This window comes from Zosterops lateralis, assembly GCF_965231275.1.
Source record: "Zosterops lateralis genome assembly, chromosome: 1".
In the NCBI taxonomy this organism is placed as follows: Eukaryota; Metazoa; Chordata; class Aves; order Passeriformes; family Zosteropidae; genus Zosterops; species Zosterops lateralis.
Genome location: NC_139762.1, coordinates 3,172,486 through 3,195,323, shown reverse-complemented (window position 1 = coordinate 3,195,323; position 22,838 = coordinate 3,172,486). Strand labels below are relative to the sequence as shown.

At 44.1% G+C, this 22,838-nt stretch overlaps 1 protein-coding gene across 1 annotated transcript in view; it reads right to left on the bottom strand.

Moving 5' to 3' along the window:
* Positions 1–22,838, bottom strand: part of OBSCN (obscurin, cytoskeletal calmodulin and titin-interacting RhoGEF) — a 186,969-nt gene that overhangs the window by 152,639 nt on the left and 11,492 nt on the right. Inside the window, exons 3-11 of the mRNA XM_083873333.1 lie at positions 19,679–19,948; positions 16,933–17,193; positions 13,821–14,123; positions 11,271–11,537; positions 10,170–10,445; positions 6,456–6,728; positions 3,220–3,495; positions 2,062–2,337; positions 1,162–1,437 (exon numbers count right to left, since the gene is read on the bottom strand). Coding sequence (XP_083729459.1) covers positions 1,162–1,437; positions 2,062–2,337; positions 3,220–3,495; positions 6,456–6,728; positions 10,170–10,445; positions 11,271–11,537; positions 13,821–14,123; positions 16,933–17,193; positions 19,679–19,948 — 2,478 coding nt within the window. The remainder of the gene's footprint in view (positions 1–1,161; positions 1,438–2,061; positions 2,338–3,219; positions 3,496–6,455; positions 6,729–10,169; positions 10,446–11,270; positions 11,538–13,820; positions 14,124–16,932; positions 17,194–19,678; positions 19,949–22,838) is intronic.

The window sequence follows — 22,838 nt, the reverse complement described above, 5'->3', positions numbered from 1 at the left end:
ATTAATTTATATATTAAGTTATATAATATTTTTATATCACATAAATTATATTATATTATAAAAATCATATATAGTATATAAAAGTATAGATATATATTTATACATTATATATAATTATATAATATTTCTATATATTGAATTATATAATATTGTATTTTTATAATATAATTTAATAATAAATTATATTATTGGATTATATTATTTACATTTGATATTAACCTATTATTATATTAATAATTTTATTTATTAATAATTTTTTATTTTATATTTATATTATGCCAATCATTAAATACAAACTCTCTTTGGTGCTATGAGAAAACAGATGTGAAAATTGCTTCCCTGTTCTGATCATCTCTGCATATGAGACAAGAATTTTAAGATTAAAAAAGAAGGATTTGGCTGTAATGACAGTGGAGTGCTATAAATATTAAAACAAACCAAACCATCCAGTTCAGAAATGACCACTCAGAATGTAGCTGTGCCCACGGCTGCCTGGAGCCTGAGATAAAATTCACCAGATTATCTTGTAAAATATACTGAGACCAAAGAAATCGCAGAATCATTTAGGCTGGAAAAAACTTGGAAGATCACTGAGTCCAACTGTTTCCCATTACTGACCATGTCCCCAAGTGCCACATCCACTCAGCTTTTAAATCCTCCCAGGGATGGGGACTCCACCACTCCCCTGGACGGCCTGTTCCAATACCTGAAAACCTTTTTGGCTAAGAATTTCTTTCTGATATGCAACCTAAACCTCTGGTGGAACTTGAGACCATTCACTCTTGTCCTACCACTTGCAAAAAAAGAGAAAGCAAACCATTGATTTTAATGGAAGAATACCCGTAACAGGAGGAGGAATAAGGAATACCAGCACTGGTGATCACACTGGAAGAGATTTTCTAACACAGTGACTGCTATTGAGAAGTCTTGTTCACTTCTTTAGTTGAAGGAGACGTAAAGGGAGGTGAGGAGCTGACATCAGGATATCTACAGGTCACCTCCAGATCTGCCCAGTCCTACACAACCTCACTGAAAGAGCAGCTCAGATCAGCATCAGACAGCACTTTAACAGCATTTCTAATATTGAGTCAGAGAAAATGGGGGAAAACACCCAGATGCAAAGGAAAGCAAATGAAATAGAAACCAAAATCTGTCTCCTACCTGTGACATTGATCTTGAAGGTAAGTTTTTGGCCAGCAGCCTCACAGGTGTACTCCCCTGCATCTTTCTTCTCCACCTGACCCACCACCAGACGACGAGATTTGCCCTCCGACTCCACCTTGAACTTCTTGCTGGAGGTGATGAGTTTCCCATCCTTGTACCACTTCACCTCTGTTTTCTCCTGGGCCACCTCGCAGCTCAGGGTGGCATTTTCTGACAGTGCAGCCTTCACCTCTTTTTGCACCTTCTCCTTGTTGATAAATGCATCCTCTGCTTCTGTGGAATGGGGGAAGTAATTTTCAAATCACGCATAAGTTGATGCTGTCCAAAGTGATCAAACTCAAATTAAAAAAAATCACAACTTCCACATCTCTGGTATTTTTTAATGCTCAAACAGGATGTGGGCCTTTGTAGTGTTTAAGGAGAATGCATCAGCCATTTCTGAGAAAAATGATCCAGTGCCTCAGGATTTCAGCTTATTCCCATCTCTACAAGAAATCCATTGCTTTGTTCCATAATGTAATGGACAAATAAATACCAAATCTCATTTGCCACTGGGACCCATACGGAAGCTTTGCTCACTCTAGGAGACCTCTTTTCCTACCTCGTCCGGAGTTATTTTTCTTACATATCTGGGAGACAACCTTACCTTTATCCCAATAAATGACAATGGAATGGAAACTTGTCTATCTTTTGATTACTGGGAAATCAGAAAGCCCCAAGGGGCACTGAGGGGGTTTCATCCCATGGGTGAAGATGTCCAGCTGCCACCATCAATGTGACAGTGGATGAGTGGTTGATCTCCATCACTACTCAATGAATTTTAGGCTGCACAGACACTGGAGCTACATTTGTTGTTAGTGAGGGACCTTTCTGTGATGAGAATAAACAATCTCCCACCTGTAACAACGATCCTGAAGGTGAGTTTTTGGCCAGCAGCCTCACAGGTGTACTCCCCTGCATCTTTCTTCTCCACCTGACCCACCACCAGACGACGAGATTTGCCCTCCGACTCCACCTTGAACTTCTTGCTGGAGGTGATGAGTTTCCCATCCTTGTACCACTTCACCTCTGTTTTCTCCTGGGCCACCTCGCAGCTCAGGGTGGCATTTTCTGACAGTGCAGCCTTCACCTCTTTCTGCACCTTCTCCTTGTTTGTAAACACAACTTCTGTCTCTGTAAGGAAACCCCAACAGTCACACATAAGCTTTTTGCGGTCATTGTCTCTGGTGTTTAATTAAATTCCTCCTATTTCACTGTATTTGCCCCAACAGGTAATATATCATGATGGGCCATTAGTGCAAGAAAGCACTTTCATCCCTGTCTTGCTAAGAGGTGAATAGGAATGGGAATTTTATGGGAATTCTGGGGTAATGTTAAAAACTCACAGTTTAGGACAGATTTAAATGTAGGACTTGGAGCACCAACTTCCATTGCCTGAACCCTCCTCCCTTTTCTCTCTTTTTCTCTCCCTGTGTCTCTCCAAGACTCCAGTGAATCAGAAGGGAACAGCACCTCTATCCTCACATCCAGGAACCATTGCTCTTTTTCTGCCTATTTGGGACAATTCCATTGTTCTCCATCTAATCATGGAATCATGGAACGGTTTGTTGGAAGGGACTTTAAAGATCATCACGCTCCAACCCACCTGCCATGGGCAGGGACACCTTCCACTAGACCACATTGCTCCAAGCCCCATCCAGCATTTCAAGGGATGGGATCTAATCAGAGCTCTTCAAACACCTCCCCTTCCCCTTTATCCATCCCTCTGCTCTGGCCTCACATTTTTTCCCCTGTGAGTTTTTCTGCAGACACACCAGCTAATTGTGAGAGGAGAAGGAATTTCCATCCTTTCCTATGATTTTTTTTTTGTTGTCACAACCACTCATGGATGCAGAAGTTTGTGTATAAAATATTGTTATGAAAGTAGCTCAAAAAAATTGAGTACAGTGGCTGAAGTCTTTCACCTCAGGGAGACCATGAGATGATCCTCTGGATGCAAGACACTGCTCAAAATGGAATTCTCCTCTCCCTTTGGAATTCCTGGCATTTTCTCACCTCTGACTTTGACTTGGAATGTTGTTCTGTCATCCTTCGTTTCGCAGGTGTAGCTGCCTTGGTCTTGCTGTGTCACCTTCTTGACGATGAGCTTGCGTTGTGTCCCCTGGCAGACAATTGTTGTCCTCTGGTCCTGCTTCACCTCAGCCTGATCCTTCCTCCACACCACGGCCCCGCCCGCAGCTGACACCTCACACACCAGCTCCAGGCTTTCAGAAGGACTGACTGACACTTCTGGAGTCGTTTTGGGCTTGTTGACAAAAGTAACAGCTTCATCTGGGGTGGAGAAGGGAAAACAAGTTTATGCCTTGCCTCTATCTGCACAAAGTTAGGATACAGGGATTATTGATGTTTATTCCATTGTCACACACAGTTGATGCCTCTCTGACAGATGGTGCAAACCCCTCTGAGCTTCAGATAATTGCTGTCAATTACAGTGAAATCCCCTTCATCTGCCCTACATCCTCCTGGATATTTCAAATCAAACTGAGGTGCCCTCAAGTTGCTCACACTTCATTTACCGCTCCTTGATTCCGATGTCTAGCAAGCCCTAGGGGATGTGTGTTGATGTCTGAGGGCAGAAACAGCTTTGAAAAGACCTAGGAAGTCTCAGAAAATCTAATTAGAGGTGATGAGGAGGGTTTTTTAGATGTTTCTGAGCTCATTCCTGCAGCTCCTTGTTCATAGTATAAATCCTACTGGACTAATTCTTCTCCATGGGAGAATCTCATTGATAAAATGTTCTCCAACCTCAGGTTACAAAAAAGTTCTGAGCAACCTGGTCAAGTGGAAGGCATCGTGCCCATGGCAGGGGGTTAGAAGGAGATGGTTTTTAAAGTCCTTTCCAACCCAAACCATTCCTTGTTTCTATGAATATAGGAGTCAATGATCTCATATCTTTTGGCTGAAACTGATCTTCCCAGCAGAGAGCTCGGAACTGCTCACATAACTCAGCTGAGGTTCCTGCATGGATAGCTCAGCTCAAACCCTGCTGACAGCACAGTTATGGGCTGTGCAAACAGGGTATTTGTCATGTAGGCAGCAATAATACAACATTTTTATCAATTAACACTCTTTGCAAGTGTCTTTGTAAAGGCAAAAGTGAAGGCAATGAAGTGAAGACAGAGACCTTGGTGTAAAATGTGAGCAAACCTCCTCAACACACCCTGTCCCTAAGCTAAGGAGCAATATCTGATGGGCATGTCAGGTATTTCAGAGCCTTCATTCCATCAGGGCAGCCCTGGCCTGAGGAGAAGGCTGAGGGCTGTCACTCAGAGCCAGCCTCAGCTCAGTATTGCATTTCTTTTAGCAGCAACTGTTGCTTTCAGTCACTAAGTACCCCAAGGACAATTGCCACGCCAGGCAAGTATTTAATTAAAATTTGCATTTGTTAGGATTCACCTGTTCTTCAACAATTAGCTAATCAAAGGAGGAGAGTCCCTCCAGAATCTGCTGTTCAGGGTTATTGGGGTATCCCATTACCCTCAAGGCAGATTGATTGCCCACCCTGAGATCACCTCCTGACTGTGCAGTGCTGCTTCTCAGCACTGTGGAAAATTTTTATGGTGACACATGAAACAAGGAGGAAGCTGCCCTGGCTAAGGTGTTGTTAACGGGTTGTAACTCAATTCTTGTTCACCAAAAGGGTTGTGGGGATGGAACAAGGGATAGTGGCTTCTAACTGCCAGAGGGCAGAGTTAAATGGGATATTAAGAATAAATTCTTGCCTGTGAGGATGGGGAGGCCCTGGAACAGAGTGCCCAGAGAAGCTGTGGCTGCCCCTGGATCCCTGGAAGTGTCCAAGGCCAGGTTGGATGGGGCTTGGAGCAGCCTGGGACAGTGGAAGATGTCCTTGCCCATGGTGGAATGGGATGATCTTTCTGGTCTCTTCCAACCCAATTCTTTCTGTGATTCTATGATTTAGCAGATACCAGTTTTCTTTGCCTCAGCCATGTGACGTTTTGTCTCAGGAGTCACAGGTGAGGTTCACCCAACCTGCCCATGGCCAGGAAAAGCTTTATACCAAGCTCAGGCAATCCTCTGTACCTGATGCTCAGACAAAAGCATGAACAAAACACTTCTAAAATCCATCTTAGCTCTAATCAGACAGGATAAATCAGATTGCACAAACTGCCTTTTGAGAGGTCAGTTAGGGCAGAGCCTGGTTGGCTCTTTCAGACCCGTTTTTCCATAGGTAAAGTCAGGAACTGGAAATTATACTCCAGGAGAAATTGCATAACATTGGATTCTCAGAAGAGAACTGGAGGTGAGATGCAGAGTGAATACCTGAGCAAACACCAGCTGGAAGCTGGAAGCACTCCCTCCAGCTCACTAAATCCTGCAGGAATCCCTCAAGACAAGAGCTGTCCTAAATTAATCAGCTTTGCTGAGTCTTTAGTTAGCTCATGGATAGCATCACAGTAACCTGGATATTCTGTTACAGATCACAAGCACTCAGTGGTGGCTTCTCTTGAATTGCATTGTACTGCAGACATGCCAGGAGAAGCTTTCAGGTGAGTTCCAATCTTAAATTTAGGACCAGGTTAAGAATTAGGCTCCAGGCACAAGCCAGAAAACCCCATTTGGAAGAAAAGTTCCCACAAACATGCAACTTGAATCAGTTGAATTTCACAGATATTGAATTTCACTGACGAATTCTTGTGTCATTTTATACTCTGGCTCCATCCTGGGCTGGAATGCAGTGGTGACAAGCATTTCTCTTCTGGGCTTGACCTGACAACCACGTGCTCTGTGTGATGGGCACGTGACAGGGACTGATGGAGTCACTTACAGTACCACAGGGAGTGATCTCTGAGACCACAGTGACAGCAGAAGATGTTTAACCCTCAAAATCAGGAATTAAACTTGGAAAAGGAGGGCACATGGGTTTCACAGCAAGACTTTGAACCCCTGACCAAGGTGGTCCTAAGATGATGCACAATCTGAGATAAAAGCATAAAGGCCAGATGTGGCTGCCAGCATCATGTTTGGGTGGTGCTCCAGCCCCAGAAAAAGCTTGAGCTGACTCAAATCAATCACAGCATCATTGCATTATTTGCCCATACTCTGGTTTTGCATTAGAATCAACAAGGGTCACTCAGAGCAAGGGCCAGAATCTCTGAAAGTGTTGAGCAACTTTAGCCCAAAAATCAATGTTTAAGGTAGGACAAGTCTAAATAACAAAATCTTGTGTTTCTCACACAGACTCTGATCCCATTCTTGGAGCACAAACTTACCTGAGACTTTTAAATCAAAGGTAAGGGTGTCATCCCCGATTTTGCAGGTGTAAGTTCCTTCATCTTCTTTGGTCACAGCCGAAGCCACAAGCTTGTGCAGTTTTCCTTTGTCTTCCACGGTGAATTTCTTGCTGGCTGTGATTTCCTTCCCGTCTTTGTACCACTTCACCATGATGTTGGCCTCGGAGGTCTCAGACACAAACTCAGCCTGTTTCCCAGCGATGGCCTTGACAACTCCTCCAGTTTTCTCTTTGTTTACAAAGTTTGCAAGTGCTGGAACAAAACGTGGACACAGCTCTGGTAAAGAGGTCTGTGCACAGCACTTTGACATCTATGTGAGGTATTCATTTATCATAATATCAAATCTATTTATTTAATTATGGATCTAATGACTAGATTCCAAAGCAGAAGCAGACAAATTTCCAACCATATTCCTGATTATCCCATGTCCAAAAAGCAGAGCACAGAGACAGCACAAGAGGCTGAGTCAAGGAGAAGCCCCGGGAAACAGAGCTTTAAAATAATATTTTAAAGAGATATGAGGAAAGAAATAAACTGGTGGTGAAGCCAGGAAGGTTATTTAATCATTATATTGTAACCACCTGGCAAATAAATTGACTGTAGAAGAGGTTAAAATATAACCTAGATAAATTAAATTACATAAAATTAATAATCTATATGGATATCTCATTGGACCAAAATGAAAATTAATTTATTCCTGGAAATTAACTGGAGCATAGAAAATAAACAATAAATCTGGCATCATGTTAACTTGGAGTGAAATAATTGAGCCACCAATTGCCTCAAAGCAAAATATTCAAACCCCCACCAAGAGGGAAGGGAAGGGAAGGGAAGGGAAGGGAAGGGAAGGGAAGGGAAGGGAAGGGAAGGGAAGGGAAGGGAAGGGAAGGGAAGGGAAGGGAAGGGAAGGGAAGGGAAGGGAAGGGAAGGGAAGGGAAGGGAAGGGAAGGGAAGGGAAGGGAAGGGAAGGGAAGGGAAGGGAAGGGAAGGGAAGGGAAGGGAAGGGAAGGGAAGGGAAGGGAAGGGAAGGGAAGGGAAGGGAAGGGAAGGGAAGGGAAGGGAAGGGAAGGGAAGGGAAGGGAAGGGAACTGCTGAGACATTCCTTCCCCAGCATTACTGAAACTCAGTCTGCAGGTTCAAAGTTGTGGGAGGAAGAAGAGGGAGACGAGTTCATTCATTCATTCACCTTTTCCCTTCCTCAGAAAACCAGAGTGAAAAATACAACCAGAGCACCCTGAAAGAGGTGTCTCAGATGTCCCTTGTCACCACAGGAGGTCACATGTCAGTGCGTGCCTGGCACGTGGAGCTCAGGGCACTGCAGTGACAAATGGCAAGTGCATTTCTGGCTGGTTTGGGCAGGAGGCCCAGGAGGTGACACAGTGGCTGTGGCTTGGCACAGTGGCCCTTGGCAGCCACGTGATGCCCACGTGCCATTTACAGCCTGACCTGCTCCTCAAATGGTTCCCCAGCTCTCTGTGGCTGAGAAAAGGTGTTGATGGTGGAAGGTAAAATGTTGATGCAGCGTTTTTGAGGCTCCTCCCACAAGGATGAGAGGTACCAAAGGTGATCCTCCAGGAGGCAAGCTGTAAACAGCAGACATTTAAATTGTTGGAAATGCTACAAAAATCACGGCTTGCCAATGCAGATTTTAAAATAATGACACTGATTACTCATTTGATAGTCACACTACAGTGAAAAACACATGGAAACATCCATCAAGTAATTCAATTAAATGTGGGTGGAACTGTCAGCATGTAAAGTGATGATGCTACAGAGGCAGAGCAAGGGAGAAAAAAAAATCAAAATTAGGAGCAGGTGCCAATTGTAGACAGAAAATCCTCTATATATGGATTTAGTAATATTTTAATTTTTTTTTCAGCTCTGTCAAGTTTGCTCTTTGAAACAACCACACAAGTTGTCAAATGGGAAAAGCCCCATGATATTCTCAGGCTTTGTTGTTTCTACAGAGACCAGGGAGGGTGAGGAGCCAGCAGAACTTGATGGTGAAACATCTCAGACTTACTCTGTGCAGAAACAGTGTGATCATGGCTGGGAGGAAGGAGAGGGTGAGGTGTGGGACAAAACATGGAAATCAAATGGCTTTACAGAGTGAACTTGCCAGTTCAAAGAAAAATAGGTACTGAAATCCTCCCAGACTTGATGGAAACAATATAAAATTTATTTTTTTTATATATAACTTTAGTCATGGGTTTTATTCTCCTTTGCCCAGGGGGAAAGGAATTGAAGTTTCTTTTCAAAGGACTCTATCACCACTCAAGTCCTGATGAACTTAACATCTCTACAGACTGGGGATAGCACAGAAGATATAAAAAAATAACCACCATTAATGACCATTAATGAACATCAACTCCAGACATCACCCCTGGCATGGTCAGAGACACTTGGTCTTGGAAAAGATCAATAATGAAGAATGAGAACCTAATTAGCATTGAAGGCAAAGGGATCAATAACCAATAGGAATCCAAATGCTAAGAACTTCATCATTTGGGACCAATGAACATTGAACCAATTAATTTCTCTGAGTTTTGACTGTATAAATATGTGAAAACTCTAGTAAGCCTCATGTGTGATGGAATGATTTTTCTCTGCACGACCTGGGCAATGTGTGGGTGAAATTATTTCTGTTGCACATCCTGGCCAGAAATAAAGTGATGCCTTGATTCTCTTAACACCAAAAAACATTGTTGGAGGGTTTTTGTTTTTCCCTTACTTTCAGCAACAGTCTGACAAGAGGCTGGACTAGCCTGGAGTAAGACTGTGTGCTCTGAGCCTCAGCAGACACCTGAAGATCCATGTGAGGAACAGTCTGGGAATAGACTGGGGGTTTTAGGCAAAACCTGGTCCCCTTCAAGGCAGAGACAGCTTTGCTCTAGTTCATAAAATCTGGCACAGATGGGAAGGTTTGCAAGAAGGAGGCTTAATGATGTTGTTTTCAGGGTAAAGGTAAAAATGCCATGAAAGGAAGAACAGAAAAAAAAAAAAAAAAAAGGCATCTGTAAAACAGTGCTGGTTCAAGAAATATCAAAATAAAATGCCATCTTGCTCGTTTTTCTGAACACTTTGTAAACAGGAAGGGGTTAAGCCATCCAGCGTGCCCTGGAAAGGTCTATTCTTATCCACCACAGTGTTGACAGAAAAGAACAAAATAATCATCAAGCAAATAATAAATAAAAAAACCCCACAAGCCCTCCAGTGAAAAAACTAACAATAACAACAACAAAAAACCCAACAGCAACAACAAAACCCCAAACCAAATCCCACAATGCCAAGATGATCTTGTACAATCAAAACTTTAATCAGAGCTGAAGTCTCTCTTCAGTGACTTGTCTGATGTCACACAGCAAGTGTGGGACAGACTTGGTGTCTTGTGTCATGTCCTGCCCCTGGGGTTGGATTCCTTCATCTCCAGAGCACTTTTCCCTACCCACCACTGCCCTCACAAGAATAAACCAAATTCCCTGGAATATCAAGATGCCAATTGGAGTGAAAGCACAGCTCTCACCACCCTCCCAACTGCTGTATTTGCACCCCAGTTCTGCTGTGGGACCACACTGCCAAAGCTGGATGTTGATGGGCAATTACCAGACTCCCTCTGGAGCACTCCCTTTGTGTGCCTCGATGGGTTTAGGGCAGGAACATCATTAGTGCAGAGCAGCCCAGGCAGTCACTCACCTTTCACTGAGAGCTGATAAAGCATTTTATCCCCTTCACAGACACACTCGTAGACTCCTGTGTCCTCCTCGGCGGTGCTGCGGATTTTCAGGATGCGTTTCTTCCCTATGGTTTGGAACTCGTATTTTTCACTGGCCTTGAGCTCCTTCCCATCTTTCATCCACTTCACAGTGGCCTCTGTGTCTGAAAGCTCAGCCTGGAGTTTGGCTTCTTCCCTCAGCCGAGCAGAGACCTTTTCTACTTCTTTGCTCTTGTTGGTGAATCTCACTGCAGCTCCTGCCAGGACAAGGGGCTTTGTTATTTCGAGTTATATCACAATGACTTATCCCTGAGACAGGTCTGTGGTAGACTGTAAGATTTCTGAAGGTATCAGATCCTGTTCCTGCCCTCACACTCATGTCAATATTATGAATTCTTCCCCAGTTCAGAAAACTTGATCTGTTTTTATTGCCAGAGTCACCAAGGAAAAAACTCACAGATTTTTTTCTACTGGTAAATAATACTCTAAACGTGTTTCTGCTGAGATCTTCCCCCAAGCCAAACACATCCTTCCAGAATAAAGGATTAATTATGAATTCATTATGTTTTCCCTTGCAATGTGGTAGGTACAGATGTTACCATCATTTCATGGAGGAAACCTTGATCTTAAATCAAGTTCCAGCATACTGACTTGCATATCCTACACATGGTGGACTAAAAAACCTGCAAGAAAAGCTTTGTTAGTAATGAACGCTCTTTTACTTTTGAAAGATTATTACAGTCAAAGAGGCTGGCAAAACCTAGAGCTGAAATTACAACTTTAGGGTGAATCAGTGGCAGATTTGGTCACAGAATCTACTGACAGATGGTTGTGAATGACAGAAATTTGACAGAAATTCGTGAGCTGATGTGAAGCAATCTAGTTCAGATACCACCAGCTGGCCACAACAACTTACTCTGAGCTGTCATGTGAGGTCATTACCAGGACACACATTAATCACATTACACAATTTCAGGTGCTTCTCACAGAACAAGAAAAGCCTCCAGCCCCAGTTTTAATCCTCAAGTCCCAGCAACCACCCCCTGACTGGGAGAAGAATGGTCAGCAATGACAATAATTACCTCTCACTCTCATCTTAGTGCTGGTCTCAATGTCATTGGCAACAAATTTCACTTCTGCCCCATCATCTTTCTTGGTGACATTTTTTATGACCAGGGTGTGAGTGGTTTGGGTTTTGTTGATGATGTAGGTCTCACTTTCCTGTAAGACTTTGCCATTCAGGTACCAAGTGCCAGAACATCTCTTGGTCAGATCAACAGTGAACAGGGCATCCCCTCCAGGGGCAACTTCAGCTGTTGTCAGGGGGTTTTTCACAGCCAGGATGGGTTCTAGGGAAGAACAACAAACATCTGTGAGAACCAGATTGCTGTGCTGGGGGATAACTCATCTTAGGAACCAAATTATCAGGGTAAATGAGACGTGAGAATAAATTAATGCAGCCTTATAAAATTCTCATGCACGGAAGGAAATGCATGGTAGGTCTAAAGGATTTGTTTCCTTCAGCTGGAGGTAACTGACCTCTGGAGTCCTGTTTTTACAGGTCTAGAAAAACAGGCACATTATACTGAATTTTTTTAATGACTAAAATACATAAAGGCATAGGCCAGAAACACCTAAGTCCCCTACAAGTGTGCTGTTTATTGAATAGACAATTTTATTCTTAGATTTCAGAAGGAGGGACTTCTAGATATCCCTACGGGTCAGTTCTAGATATTCTAGGACAACACAGGCATGTTCAGACAGCGAGAGACAAGGATGACACAATCATAAGACACAGTATGATCAAAGTTTGTGTGGGTCTTCAATATCTTTACAGATATTTTCTAGTGCAGTGATTCAAAGGAAGAGAAAATCCCATTGCACCCAGTGATTCTATGGGCACATTGGCACCCTAGAAACAAGGCCAAACCCCTGGATTTCTCCGAGAAACTCTTAGATTAAAGAGAGACTGGCTGGAATTTGGTTTTCACGATGGAATGATCACCCATAAACATTCTCTAGGTGCAAGATCAATATCTCACATCTATATACTGAAAATTGTACTATTAGGTCATCTCAAGTTTTCTTTTCATTGCAGGTGCAGAAGAAGCATTTACAGGTTTAAGGTCTATAGCAGGGAGCCCTGCCTCTCCCACAGCCTAATTTGGGATACTGGAACATAAACACACCCACAGCTCTACCACAGAAACCCAACCACCATCACTGGAGTGGTTCTGGACTTTTTCTTTCCTCCCTTTGGTGAAGGTTGTAGGAATGCATCCCACACCTGAGCAGGTGTTTCCATATAGGGAAAGGTTTAAGACTCTCCCCTTGCTGTTCTAATAAGGTAAAGGACCCAGAAACTTGTTTGTTGTCCTGACAGTAATTGGCTCGATGTCAAGACAAAAACACTGATAGATCTCTTCACCTGTTCCTCAGAAATGTAACTATTCTCTATTGGGCTGTTTGCCAAAAAAAACCCACCTAAATTGTCCAATGATTAAAGGAGAGCACTAGGCTCCTCAGCACATTCCTGGGGTGTTGTAGTACATGTGTGGGACCTGTCCCTACACTGTGCTCTGCTTTGTTCCTTTGTTTTGTATTATTCTCGTATTTTATTAAAACCTTTTTGCTTTTTCAAGACACACTCGGCATCTCGCAAAGTTATTTAAAGCCATTTTCTGTGAGGTGCTGGACACCCCCAGAGGTATTGAACCCTCACAGAGCTGAATACATCTGGGTCTTTGAGAAATTCAATAGAAGATCAGTGTTTGACACAAAGCAGATCTCGGGTTTTTGGTTTCTTTTCTGACCCGAGATTTGAGGGCTGGTGGTTCGAGTGGATTCGAAGAGTGTTTTTCCCTCTCCGACCTCTGAAGGCTTTGAATCTGAGTCTGGGCTTGTCATGAGAATGAAGTGAACTCTCAAGGTCTTGGTTTTCTTGGTTTGTGACGTTGTTTATTAATTCTTATCTTACAAATTCTCTGTGTCTGGCCAAGATGTTCACAGCAGCTCGGACATGCTGTGACTCCCTCCACGATGGGAGGTCACTCAGACAACTATGTGGCTGTTATTTACAATTCTGTGCCAATGCCCAACACCAATACAAGAAGGGTAATTTCTACTTTGACCCAATCCACTCAAACTACTTTGTGTCCATGTCACTGCAGATGATGGATGCCAAGGGAGAACAAGAAGAACTCAGGGTTCCACCCTAATTCCACCATCTTATCCCCTTGCATCTACATTCTAAAAATCCCAAAACTACAAAATCTTCCATACGGTGTTAAACTACACTACTATCAGTTACACATTTGTAACTTGCAATTCTTCTCTGTGCTAGAAGTTTTTCACATGGACCAAAATCAAAGCCTGTGTCTTACTGGGCTCTGTGCCAGGCAAAACCCCTGCACAGACCCTAGACCCTCTTCTTCAGGTCCCAGGCCTCTCTACCGAGGTCTGTGAACTTCCAGGGCACCCAGAGGGATGCCCTGGACTCCAACAAGCAGGAGACACAGCAGTGAAGGCAAAGAGGATTCACTGGGCTATTGCTCCATCCTCAAAGCCACAGGAAACGTTTTCAAGGCACCCACATGTCCAACCACCCCATTTCATGCTGGTTTCATGCTCACCAAGGTGCAAGCTCCCAGGGAATTCCAGGTAGGGACTCTGCCCATAGGCATTGACTGCAGACACTCTGAACTGGTAGTCAGCCTCTTCTGACAGGTTGCTCACAGTCAGCTCAGGGCCGGTGACGTGGGACTCGTGGCACCTCACCCAGGTGAAGCCGGTGAGTTTCTTGCGCTCCACGATGTATCCGTCAATTGGAATGGGCCGATCCATCCTCGGAGGGGACCATGCCAGTGTCACTGAGGTTTCTGTTTTATTTTTCACCACAGGGTCGGCTGGGGGTTGGGTGGGAGGTTTTTTGGGAGCTGTGCAAGGAAAAGAAGCAAAGCAAAGCAGAGCAGTGAGTCACATCAGAGTGGAAAGGCCAAAATGGCTTACGCTGGACTAAAAGTTTCTCCTGCTTAATAAACCTCTATAAAATATTGATGTGAGATGGAAAAGAAAGAGAATGGATGGAAGATGCTTTGAGGCTGCTTTACACAAAGATCACAGAACCATTATCACCCCAGATCAAGTCCAAACTTTGATGTCCAATATTTGTATTGCACAGCTAAACATGATTTCTACACAATATTTAAAAAGTCAACACAACCAGAGAGTCTTCAGTAAATGTTTTGTAGCATTAAATCTTCAGTGCTGGATACAGATCCACACTTCAGCCCTTCACAGCTCCTGGACAATGCAGACACAGCTTCTTATTTTCACTTGGAAGATGGGTAAAACCATCAGCAAACTTGTTCAAATCTTTTGATAGTTATGGAGACCTCAATTTGTCACACAGGCTTGGATATTCCCTGCAGCCTCTTTTATCTGGGTATCTGTCCTGCTCCTGAATTTTATGCTACCCCCACTCAGAAGCTGTAATTTTGTCTCCCAAGAATGATATCATTTGGGATCTTTGTTTTACTAATTCATGCAGAACCAGCTTTTGGGATTGGGAAATTAACTTCAAAAGGAAATGACATAAAGACATATCTCCACCATGAGAACCTACTATTGAGGAGATGTGGCTATTTTATGGTACCTGAGGCTACAGACATATTCCTGCAGGTATTTGCATAATCAATATTTATTTTCACCCTTTCATTCCTCTTGAACCGTTTAGAGAAGGCTCAAGTCCCATTAGGATTACTCACTACATGCTGCCACTCATATGGTCAAGAGGAATTATCTGATATGCTCTAGTTACACCTCTACTGACATGGCACATGATTCCTTTCATTTCATTTTGGCTACCTGAAAGGTGTCTGGGTTAAGCCAGTCAACCAGGTTCTAGCCGTGATCCCATGAACAGCACACTCAGGAGCAATCAATCCAACTTAAAAAAGGTGTGGGAGGTGGGTGAAACAATCACACAGTGGACATCCTTAAGAATTCCTGACTGTAGATGGAGTCTATTGATGAGCCTAAACTAAAAACTGAGGTCTGGGACAATTGACTTCCTTTCTGCCTCAGTTTCCCCATCTTTAAAACGGGCGTGGTAACAATGCAAAATGGCAAATAATACACAAACATTGCCTGTACATTAAAAAATTTATCAGAACAGCTACAACTAATCTCACCCAGCTAATTGAAAAAGATGTGGACATAGTACACAGGATCCTCCAAGCAGTAAATCCGATACTCACAAAGTGTAAAAATAGGAAATCTCAAGGCGATACGCTTTTCCTTCCTTACATAAATAGGCACAGAAGTGTTTGGGGGTGCACAATTACCAGCCTGTCAGTAACTGCTGCTCACAGATAGATGTCAAAGGTCCCATTAAGGTAACACTAAGCTGAACACTAAGCCCTGGAATGAGATCTTTTGACCTTGCCATCAGAAATGGTAATGCAATATTTTTCTCCAGCAATACCTGTTTGTGGGAAGGCAGCTTCTCATAATTTCTATTCCATGAATCAACTTTTTCTTCACAATTTAAACAGCAGAGTCTGTTTAAATTATTAAATAATTCAGTTTGAAATCGAACTGAATTTTGTTGTTCCCATTGCATAGATGCTTGTTTGGATGTTACAGCTTTACAAATACCTTTGTCACACAAAGCTAACTGTGACACTTTCCTCATTTTAGTTCAATGGCATCAGAATGCCCAAACCAAGTTTAGATAACACAGCAGTTACGTATCTTTTAAATAAAAGATTCCTTTTTTTCGCTGACCAATTGCAGTGATGTGAGAAAAGAAGAATTACTCTTCCCAAATTGTGTCTGGAGTGGATGATTTGTTCACATATGAATCAGAACTGCAACAGAGCCAGAAACTGAGTGCATTTTTGTCTTAAATAAAGCAGATTTTTTCCTGGGAAATGCAGTGGCATCAAAATAACGCCAAATAAAATTAGGCAATTTCACCAAAATTTCATTTCAGGTCCAGTCTTGACAACGTTGCTCCTGCTGCTACTGCTCTGTCAAATAAGATATGTTTGTGCCATGCTTTTTCCCTAGCATTGCTTTTACCCAGAGAAACTGTGGATGCTTCATCTCTGGAAGTGTTTGAGGCCAGGTTGGACACAATGGAAAGTGTCCTTTGTCAAGAAGGACACTCTCAATTAGACCAAGATTCTCAGGACACTTTCCATTACACCAAGATCCTCAGGTCAATCGAGAATTAACCAATAATCAATTGGTCTAATGGAAAGTGTCCCTGCCCACAGCACGGGGTGGAATGAGATGATCCCATCCAACCCAATCCACTCCATGACTCTTCAGATATTCTCTCTGTTTTGGTCCCTCCAAACCTCTCACAACACTCACAGTCAGCTTTTTGCGGTGGACATTCATAGAATGACCAGGTTGGAAGAGGCCTTCAAGATCATTGAGTCCAACCCAGCCCTGACACCTCAACTAAACCATGGCACCAAGTGCCACATCCAGTCTGTTTTTAAACACATCCAGGGATGGTGACTCCACCACCTCCCCGGGCAGACCATTCCAGTACTTTATCACTCTTTCCATGAAAAACTTTTTCCTAATATCCAACCTATATTTCCCTTGGCATCAAACCTTCAGCTGCTTTCGGACACCAAATTTATCACGGTGGCACTTGAAACAACAACACTGCCACAGGAGCAGCCACAGGAAGACACAAAAACGGGGCAAAACAAAAGAGAAGCTTACTGGTCACAGTGAACTGGGTGGAAGTCCTGCTTTCATCAGCCAGGAAGGCAATCTCCCCAGCATCTTCCATCTTACACTCCCGGATGGTCATGGTGTGCTGTTTGCCGGAGCGCGTGATGGAGATTCGGTCGCTGGGTTTCACCTCCTCTTTGTTTTTCAGCCACCGGATGTTCTGGCAGTCATTGTCCAGCTCCACGCAGAAGGTGGCTGTGTCGTTGATGAACACGGCTGTTTTCCGTGGAAGTTTCTTGATGATGTTCCCTTCAAATGACAAAATAATTGTAGTCAGTCAAATGGTAGATATTAAAAGTGTGTTTGTCGACACTGGACTATCCAGACTGAAACAGGGCTAGTCCACACTCAATCAAAACATTACAGACACCATGCAGAAATAAACAGATTTATTTTTTTTTGTAAATGACTTCCAAGGCTGTGAGTCACATAGAACAGATGGCCCCAAGGACTCATTTTGGCCTCCAAAGAGGAAAAAGCAAATCTTTTTTGACTGCAGTCACTCAGGCTTCTTGTGTACCAAACAGAACCAGTTGCTGGTAAACACAAAATGTACATGGCCAAATTTGACAGCTTTCACTGCCCACATATGCTGGGAATTCAAGTTAAATCTTTGCTGAAGTAGGTCAGTCTTAAGCAAGACAGGTCTCTCCTCTGCCTTCAGGATTTCACCTCCATCAGAGTAACCAACATAACCAATATGTCAAACACAAAATTTACCTGAATTAATGAGAAAGACACTAAAAATCTCAGGTTTCTTCTTAGCATCAACATAGAAATTCACATTGAATGAATTTATGTCCTTTCCAAGTGAGTGTGATTATCATCCCTTACCAGGATAGCCTCAAAGCTGTAAGGTGTGACTATTCACGGAAAAGATTGGACAAATCATGAGGAGACCACCCCAAATGACCACTAGTCACTGGTCCCAGCTCCAGAGCAGTCCCTGAGGGGTGGAAGAGGCTTCACCCAGGCAGATCACCCAGAGCCGTTTAATGAACAGCAATGCTGAATTCCCTCATGAAGTAACAGATCTGGCACAGGTTTCACCACAAGATTCAAGACCTGATTGTCTGCTTATCCTCCTCCTTGACCTCTCTGCCCTCAGCAGTGTCCTCATCCCACAGCCCTTTACCTCCAGCCAAGCTCTCACATTGTCCCAACCCACACTGCTCTCTCCAATCCCCTCCCAGGGCAGGCACAAGGCTCCCCCAGGAAGGCTCTGCCTCCCTTCCCTCCAGAGAGCTCCACCTGGCTCAGTCACTCTCTTTTGGATGTAACATACCACTACAGCACAAACAAGTGAAAAAATACCAGCTGTCCTACTGGGACCAAACACACTCACAAGGTTGGGCTGGTCCAGACCTAAAGGAAGGTGCATCAAAAAGATGTCAGTCTGAACTCTCCCATGTCTCTGGACTAAATTTTCCCTTCTGCATCCACCTCTGTGCTCTTCCAGCTCCTTACTGGTGGTACAAAAAGGAATTTTCACGAGGATGCACATCACCCAGCTGTCTTGTAGCTGTCTTGTATATGAAGAATTGCTTCTGGTTTCACTGGCAGTATACTCAGGCTTCCAATGAGTCAGGACAAGATTAATCCTGTAGCTGTGGCAGTCTCCAGTGCCTGTAGCTCTGGAGTTTTTATCTACTCACTTAGAGGCACCCACACAATACCCAACTACACTTACTCCCACTTCAATTTGAACCACCAGACTCAGGACACTTGGACATGGCCATCCACACTTTATCCTTTCCTTGTCCCCTTTTCCAAACCCCAGAGAGCAGCTCCAGCCACCAGGGATCTGGGGCATGGATGTGTTTTCCAACCTAAACCATGCTGGTGTTGGTTGCAGCCTGCACCACACATCTGGCCACAAAGCACAGCTGCTAAACCCTCTTTTTCCATTGTGGTCAGCACCACTCCTGGACAAGAGTCACCACTCTGTTCACTGGCCAAGATGTGTGTGACAGTGCCAGGGGACACGTATGATGTCTGGGGTCATGTTAAGGTGATGCCTAAGGATTTAGCTTTTATATTTTTCAGATCCTTTACTACTTAAATGTATAACTCTAAAACTCCATAGCCTGTCAGCTGCTGTTCTCCAATTTTATTCAGACAAAACAGTTCCTCTCTGGGCCTGAAACTCATGGGTACCTCACTGTCTCAGGCCCCAAGAGATGTAAACAGCAGTGAACTGGAGGGAGAAAACTTGGAGCAAATTACTTCATTACTTGAAGGTGTAATTGGAGGATTAGCCCCTGGTATGTAAATGGACCAAACTTGTAACTGTATGAAAAACTTGTGACCATTGTCCATCTTGGGTGTAGCCCCTGGGAGGCTTTTGACTGCCCAAGCTGCACCTATCAAAGGCCTTTAATAAATACCTACTTTTATACTTTTAATCTTGTCTAGCCTCTGTCCTAGGTTGCCACTCCAAGGAATCAAAGTCTACAGGGCCAGGCTACAACTGAAGGAAGATTCTTTCAGCATGGGTTCCCACTGGGTGACATCTTGTACAACACAGCCTCTCCCTGCTTTGTGGCCCTGTGTCCAGAGACACCCTGACAGGAGCCCCAGGGATTCACTGACCACATTTTCACACCATAAGGAACTTTCCTCCTCTCCAGTGCCCACATGGGCAGGGTAAATCCTGCTCACAAGGTGAAATCTGGAGCCTCACATGTGAACTCCACACTTTTGGCCAACCTGAAACACCAAGAGCCTTTCTCACCTTGGACAGAGAGCTCTGCAATGGTCCTGCTCCCTTCCTTCATCTCACAGATGTAGACAGCATCGTCGTCCGTGGTGACGTTCTGCACGGTGAGCCGGCGGTAGGTGCCCTCCTCCTCGATGTTGTACTTCTTGCTCTGCTGGAGCTTGGTCTCCTCCTTGAACCAAGCTGTCTCTGTCCCAGGAACGGGCACTTCACACTGGAAGGTGGCAGATTCTTTCTCCCTCACTTCGAGGTCCTGCAGTTTTGCCTTGAAGGGTATGGTGGGTTCTTAAGAAGGGAAAAACGTGAAGGAGAAATGAGAGTTTATAATGAGAATAGGTTTGGATGGAAATTTAGGGTGAAATTATTCTCTGGGAGGGTGGTGAGGCCTTAACATAAATTGCTTAGAGAAGCTGTGGCTGCCCCATCCCTGGAAGTGGTCAGGGCCAGGTTGGAGTAAAAGGCCTTAAAAGGAATCCTTCCATAACTGGTTTAATGACAAACAAGCTGTTCATGGGACAGAGCACAGGGCAGAAATTCCAGGTGAGAGTGGTGCAAGAACCAATGTTTTAAGGGTCTTACAGCAGAAATAAGCTCAGCTAAGTGATCTGAAAGGACACAGAGAGCTGTGAGGTGGCTGTGCACAGCCAGATGTGAGGGAAAGCACAAAAGGAGGAGTTTTCTGTTCTCCCCACCAGCACCAAAGGCTCTGCATCAACTTTTGTCAATGACAATAAAAGAAACAGAGAATGACCCAACTGCCTCAGCCCTCGTCCAGCAGAGAGGCTGCAGTGTTCTGGCTGAGGGCCAAACCCAAGCAGAGATCAAACACACAAAGCAGCTGCATGACAGTGAGGGAAGTCATTTTATGGACCGAACAATGCCGAATTCCAGCAACAGCTGAGCTGTGACATCACCCTGCTACCCCAGCCCTAAAGTGGAGAAAGGGGAGCTGGACTGAAGAGGACAGCTGGCAGTCAGGGCCACGGGACTGGTGCCACAGTCATGCCACACACTTGGATTAGCCAGTGCTGATACATTGCTCATGCTTCATGAGAGATCGTGCCTTGATATGTACCTTCACCTTCCAATAACGGCTGTGCCAGCTCCCAGATGGTTTTTGTGACTCCATCCTGCCTCACCACCCTCACAGTAAGGAATTTCTTCCTAATATCTGATATAAACCTCCCCTCTTTGAGTTTAAATAAGGTACCAGACTCTAAAGGCTTGACAGGACACCTGGAGGGAGCAGTGCTAACCCCAAGACTACTTGGGTTGTTATCCTGAGGCTAAAACCTGACTGGGAACCCATACAATATGTCCAGGAACAGGAAGGTGACACTAACCCACCACACCAATTTGGTCTTGTCTTTTTTTTTTTTTTTTTTTTTTTTTAATGCATAAATACACTGCAGTTTAAGGAAAGTCAAAATCTTGCCCTGAAAAGCCTTCAGCTATGGTTACACAGATCTGCTCTGTCCACACTCTAGATAGTGATTAGCCTTTTTTCCTGTTTTTTCTTTTTCAGGGTTATATGAGTTATTATGATGAAATTTTTTTTATTCTGAGGGTGGGAAGGCCCTGGCACAGGTTACCCAGAGAAGCTGTGGCTGCCCCTGGGTCCCTGGAAATGTCCAAGGCCAGATTGGATGAGGCTTTGAGCAACCTGGGATAGTGTAAGGCGTCCCTGCCCATGGCAGGGGTTGGAAGGAGATGAGGTTTACGGTTCCTTCCAAGCCAAACCATTCTGGGACTCTGTGAGGCCAAGCAAGCTTTGCCCAGGAGGATGCAGCCCTCTGGCAGGAGGGAGGCTGGAGCTGACCCTGGGAACATGCAGACCTGCACAGGGGCCAAAAAGAAACACAAGCTGCACCTGAGAAGCACACAAGTGTATTGCCATACTTGGAGCAGCTGGACGTATCATTAACCCCTCTCCCTTTACAGTCACTAAGCAGTACCTAAAGTAAAAAAAAAAAAAAAAAAAAAAAAAAAAAAAGAAAGCTATTCCAGGAAAAAACTCTTAAACATTCAAGCACAGAAGGGTTGGTTGACTCTTATGAGTGTGTTGCAGTAACAGCACTGCTCTCCCAGCCAGGGAAAGGCAGTGCAAGGCTATCTTTGGCAGTTTAGGGTCACAGATACCCTCTGAAAACAACTCTGCTTTAGTCCTGCTGACATGTACACACACGTCTTTATCTCCCTCTGAATGGAGCTTTGGAGCAACAGCAGCTGATAAAATGAATTGAAGCCTGGGATGAACCCAGCCCAGGGCTTTTGGAGATGGGAGAGTGGTTCCAAAACCCACCATCCTCCTCCTGAGCATATCCTCATGCTCTTTACAAGATCTATAATGTGTCTGGTCAGGCAGAGGGGGTTTGATTTGGTTCAGGGAACTATAGAAGACCACAGACCTCCTGAGAGCAGACATCCCAAATCATCTGGCCCATAACCAGCCCCACACCCAGGTGAGAGAGGTACAAATCAGAGAGAAAAATAAGAGAGCTGCCAAAACCTGCCCACTGGGAAAAATGTGAGAGGCCCAGCAGAGCAAAACACTGAGGGGGCACAGAGCAAGAGCAGCTCATGGAATTAGCAGGAAACTGCAAGAACTTAGATCAGAGATTAATTTTGCTGCTTATCCTGAGGAGATATTTCTCCAGTCTGTCATAGCCTTTTTTGTTTGGTCCATAGCAAGCAAACTGGCAATGAGATGATGTTATTTTTAAAAAGCAAGTCCTGCTAACACATATTTTGCTAAGAATAGGTGCAGCCTGCAAAGAAGTCCAATGTTTTCTTAACCTTACCAAGGCACATCTGTCCTCTGGACCTCACTTTTTCACTTTCCTCTTTCTTATTGCTGGAATTCTCACATTTACTATTCCAGAGGCAAGTTTTCCCTCTGCCTAATGAAAATGATCCAGGGAAAGTAAGAATGTGGAAAATTCTCCCAGTAAGAGCTGGCTAAAGGTGGATTGACAAGCTTCCACCATCCTAAGCCTTTGATCTTTCTAGTTGCTGTGCTTTCCAAATTTCCTTTCTACCTCCTCATTTCTCAAGTTGCAATTCTCTTTCAGATCTCCAGTGTGACTGTCATGACAGTGACCATTCAAAATCACATCTGATCAGAGGCAGAATAAATTGGCCCCAGCACCAGGGTGTTTTTCCCATCTCCATCGTG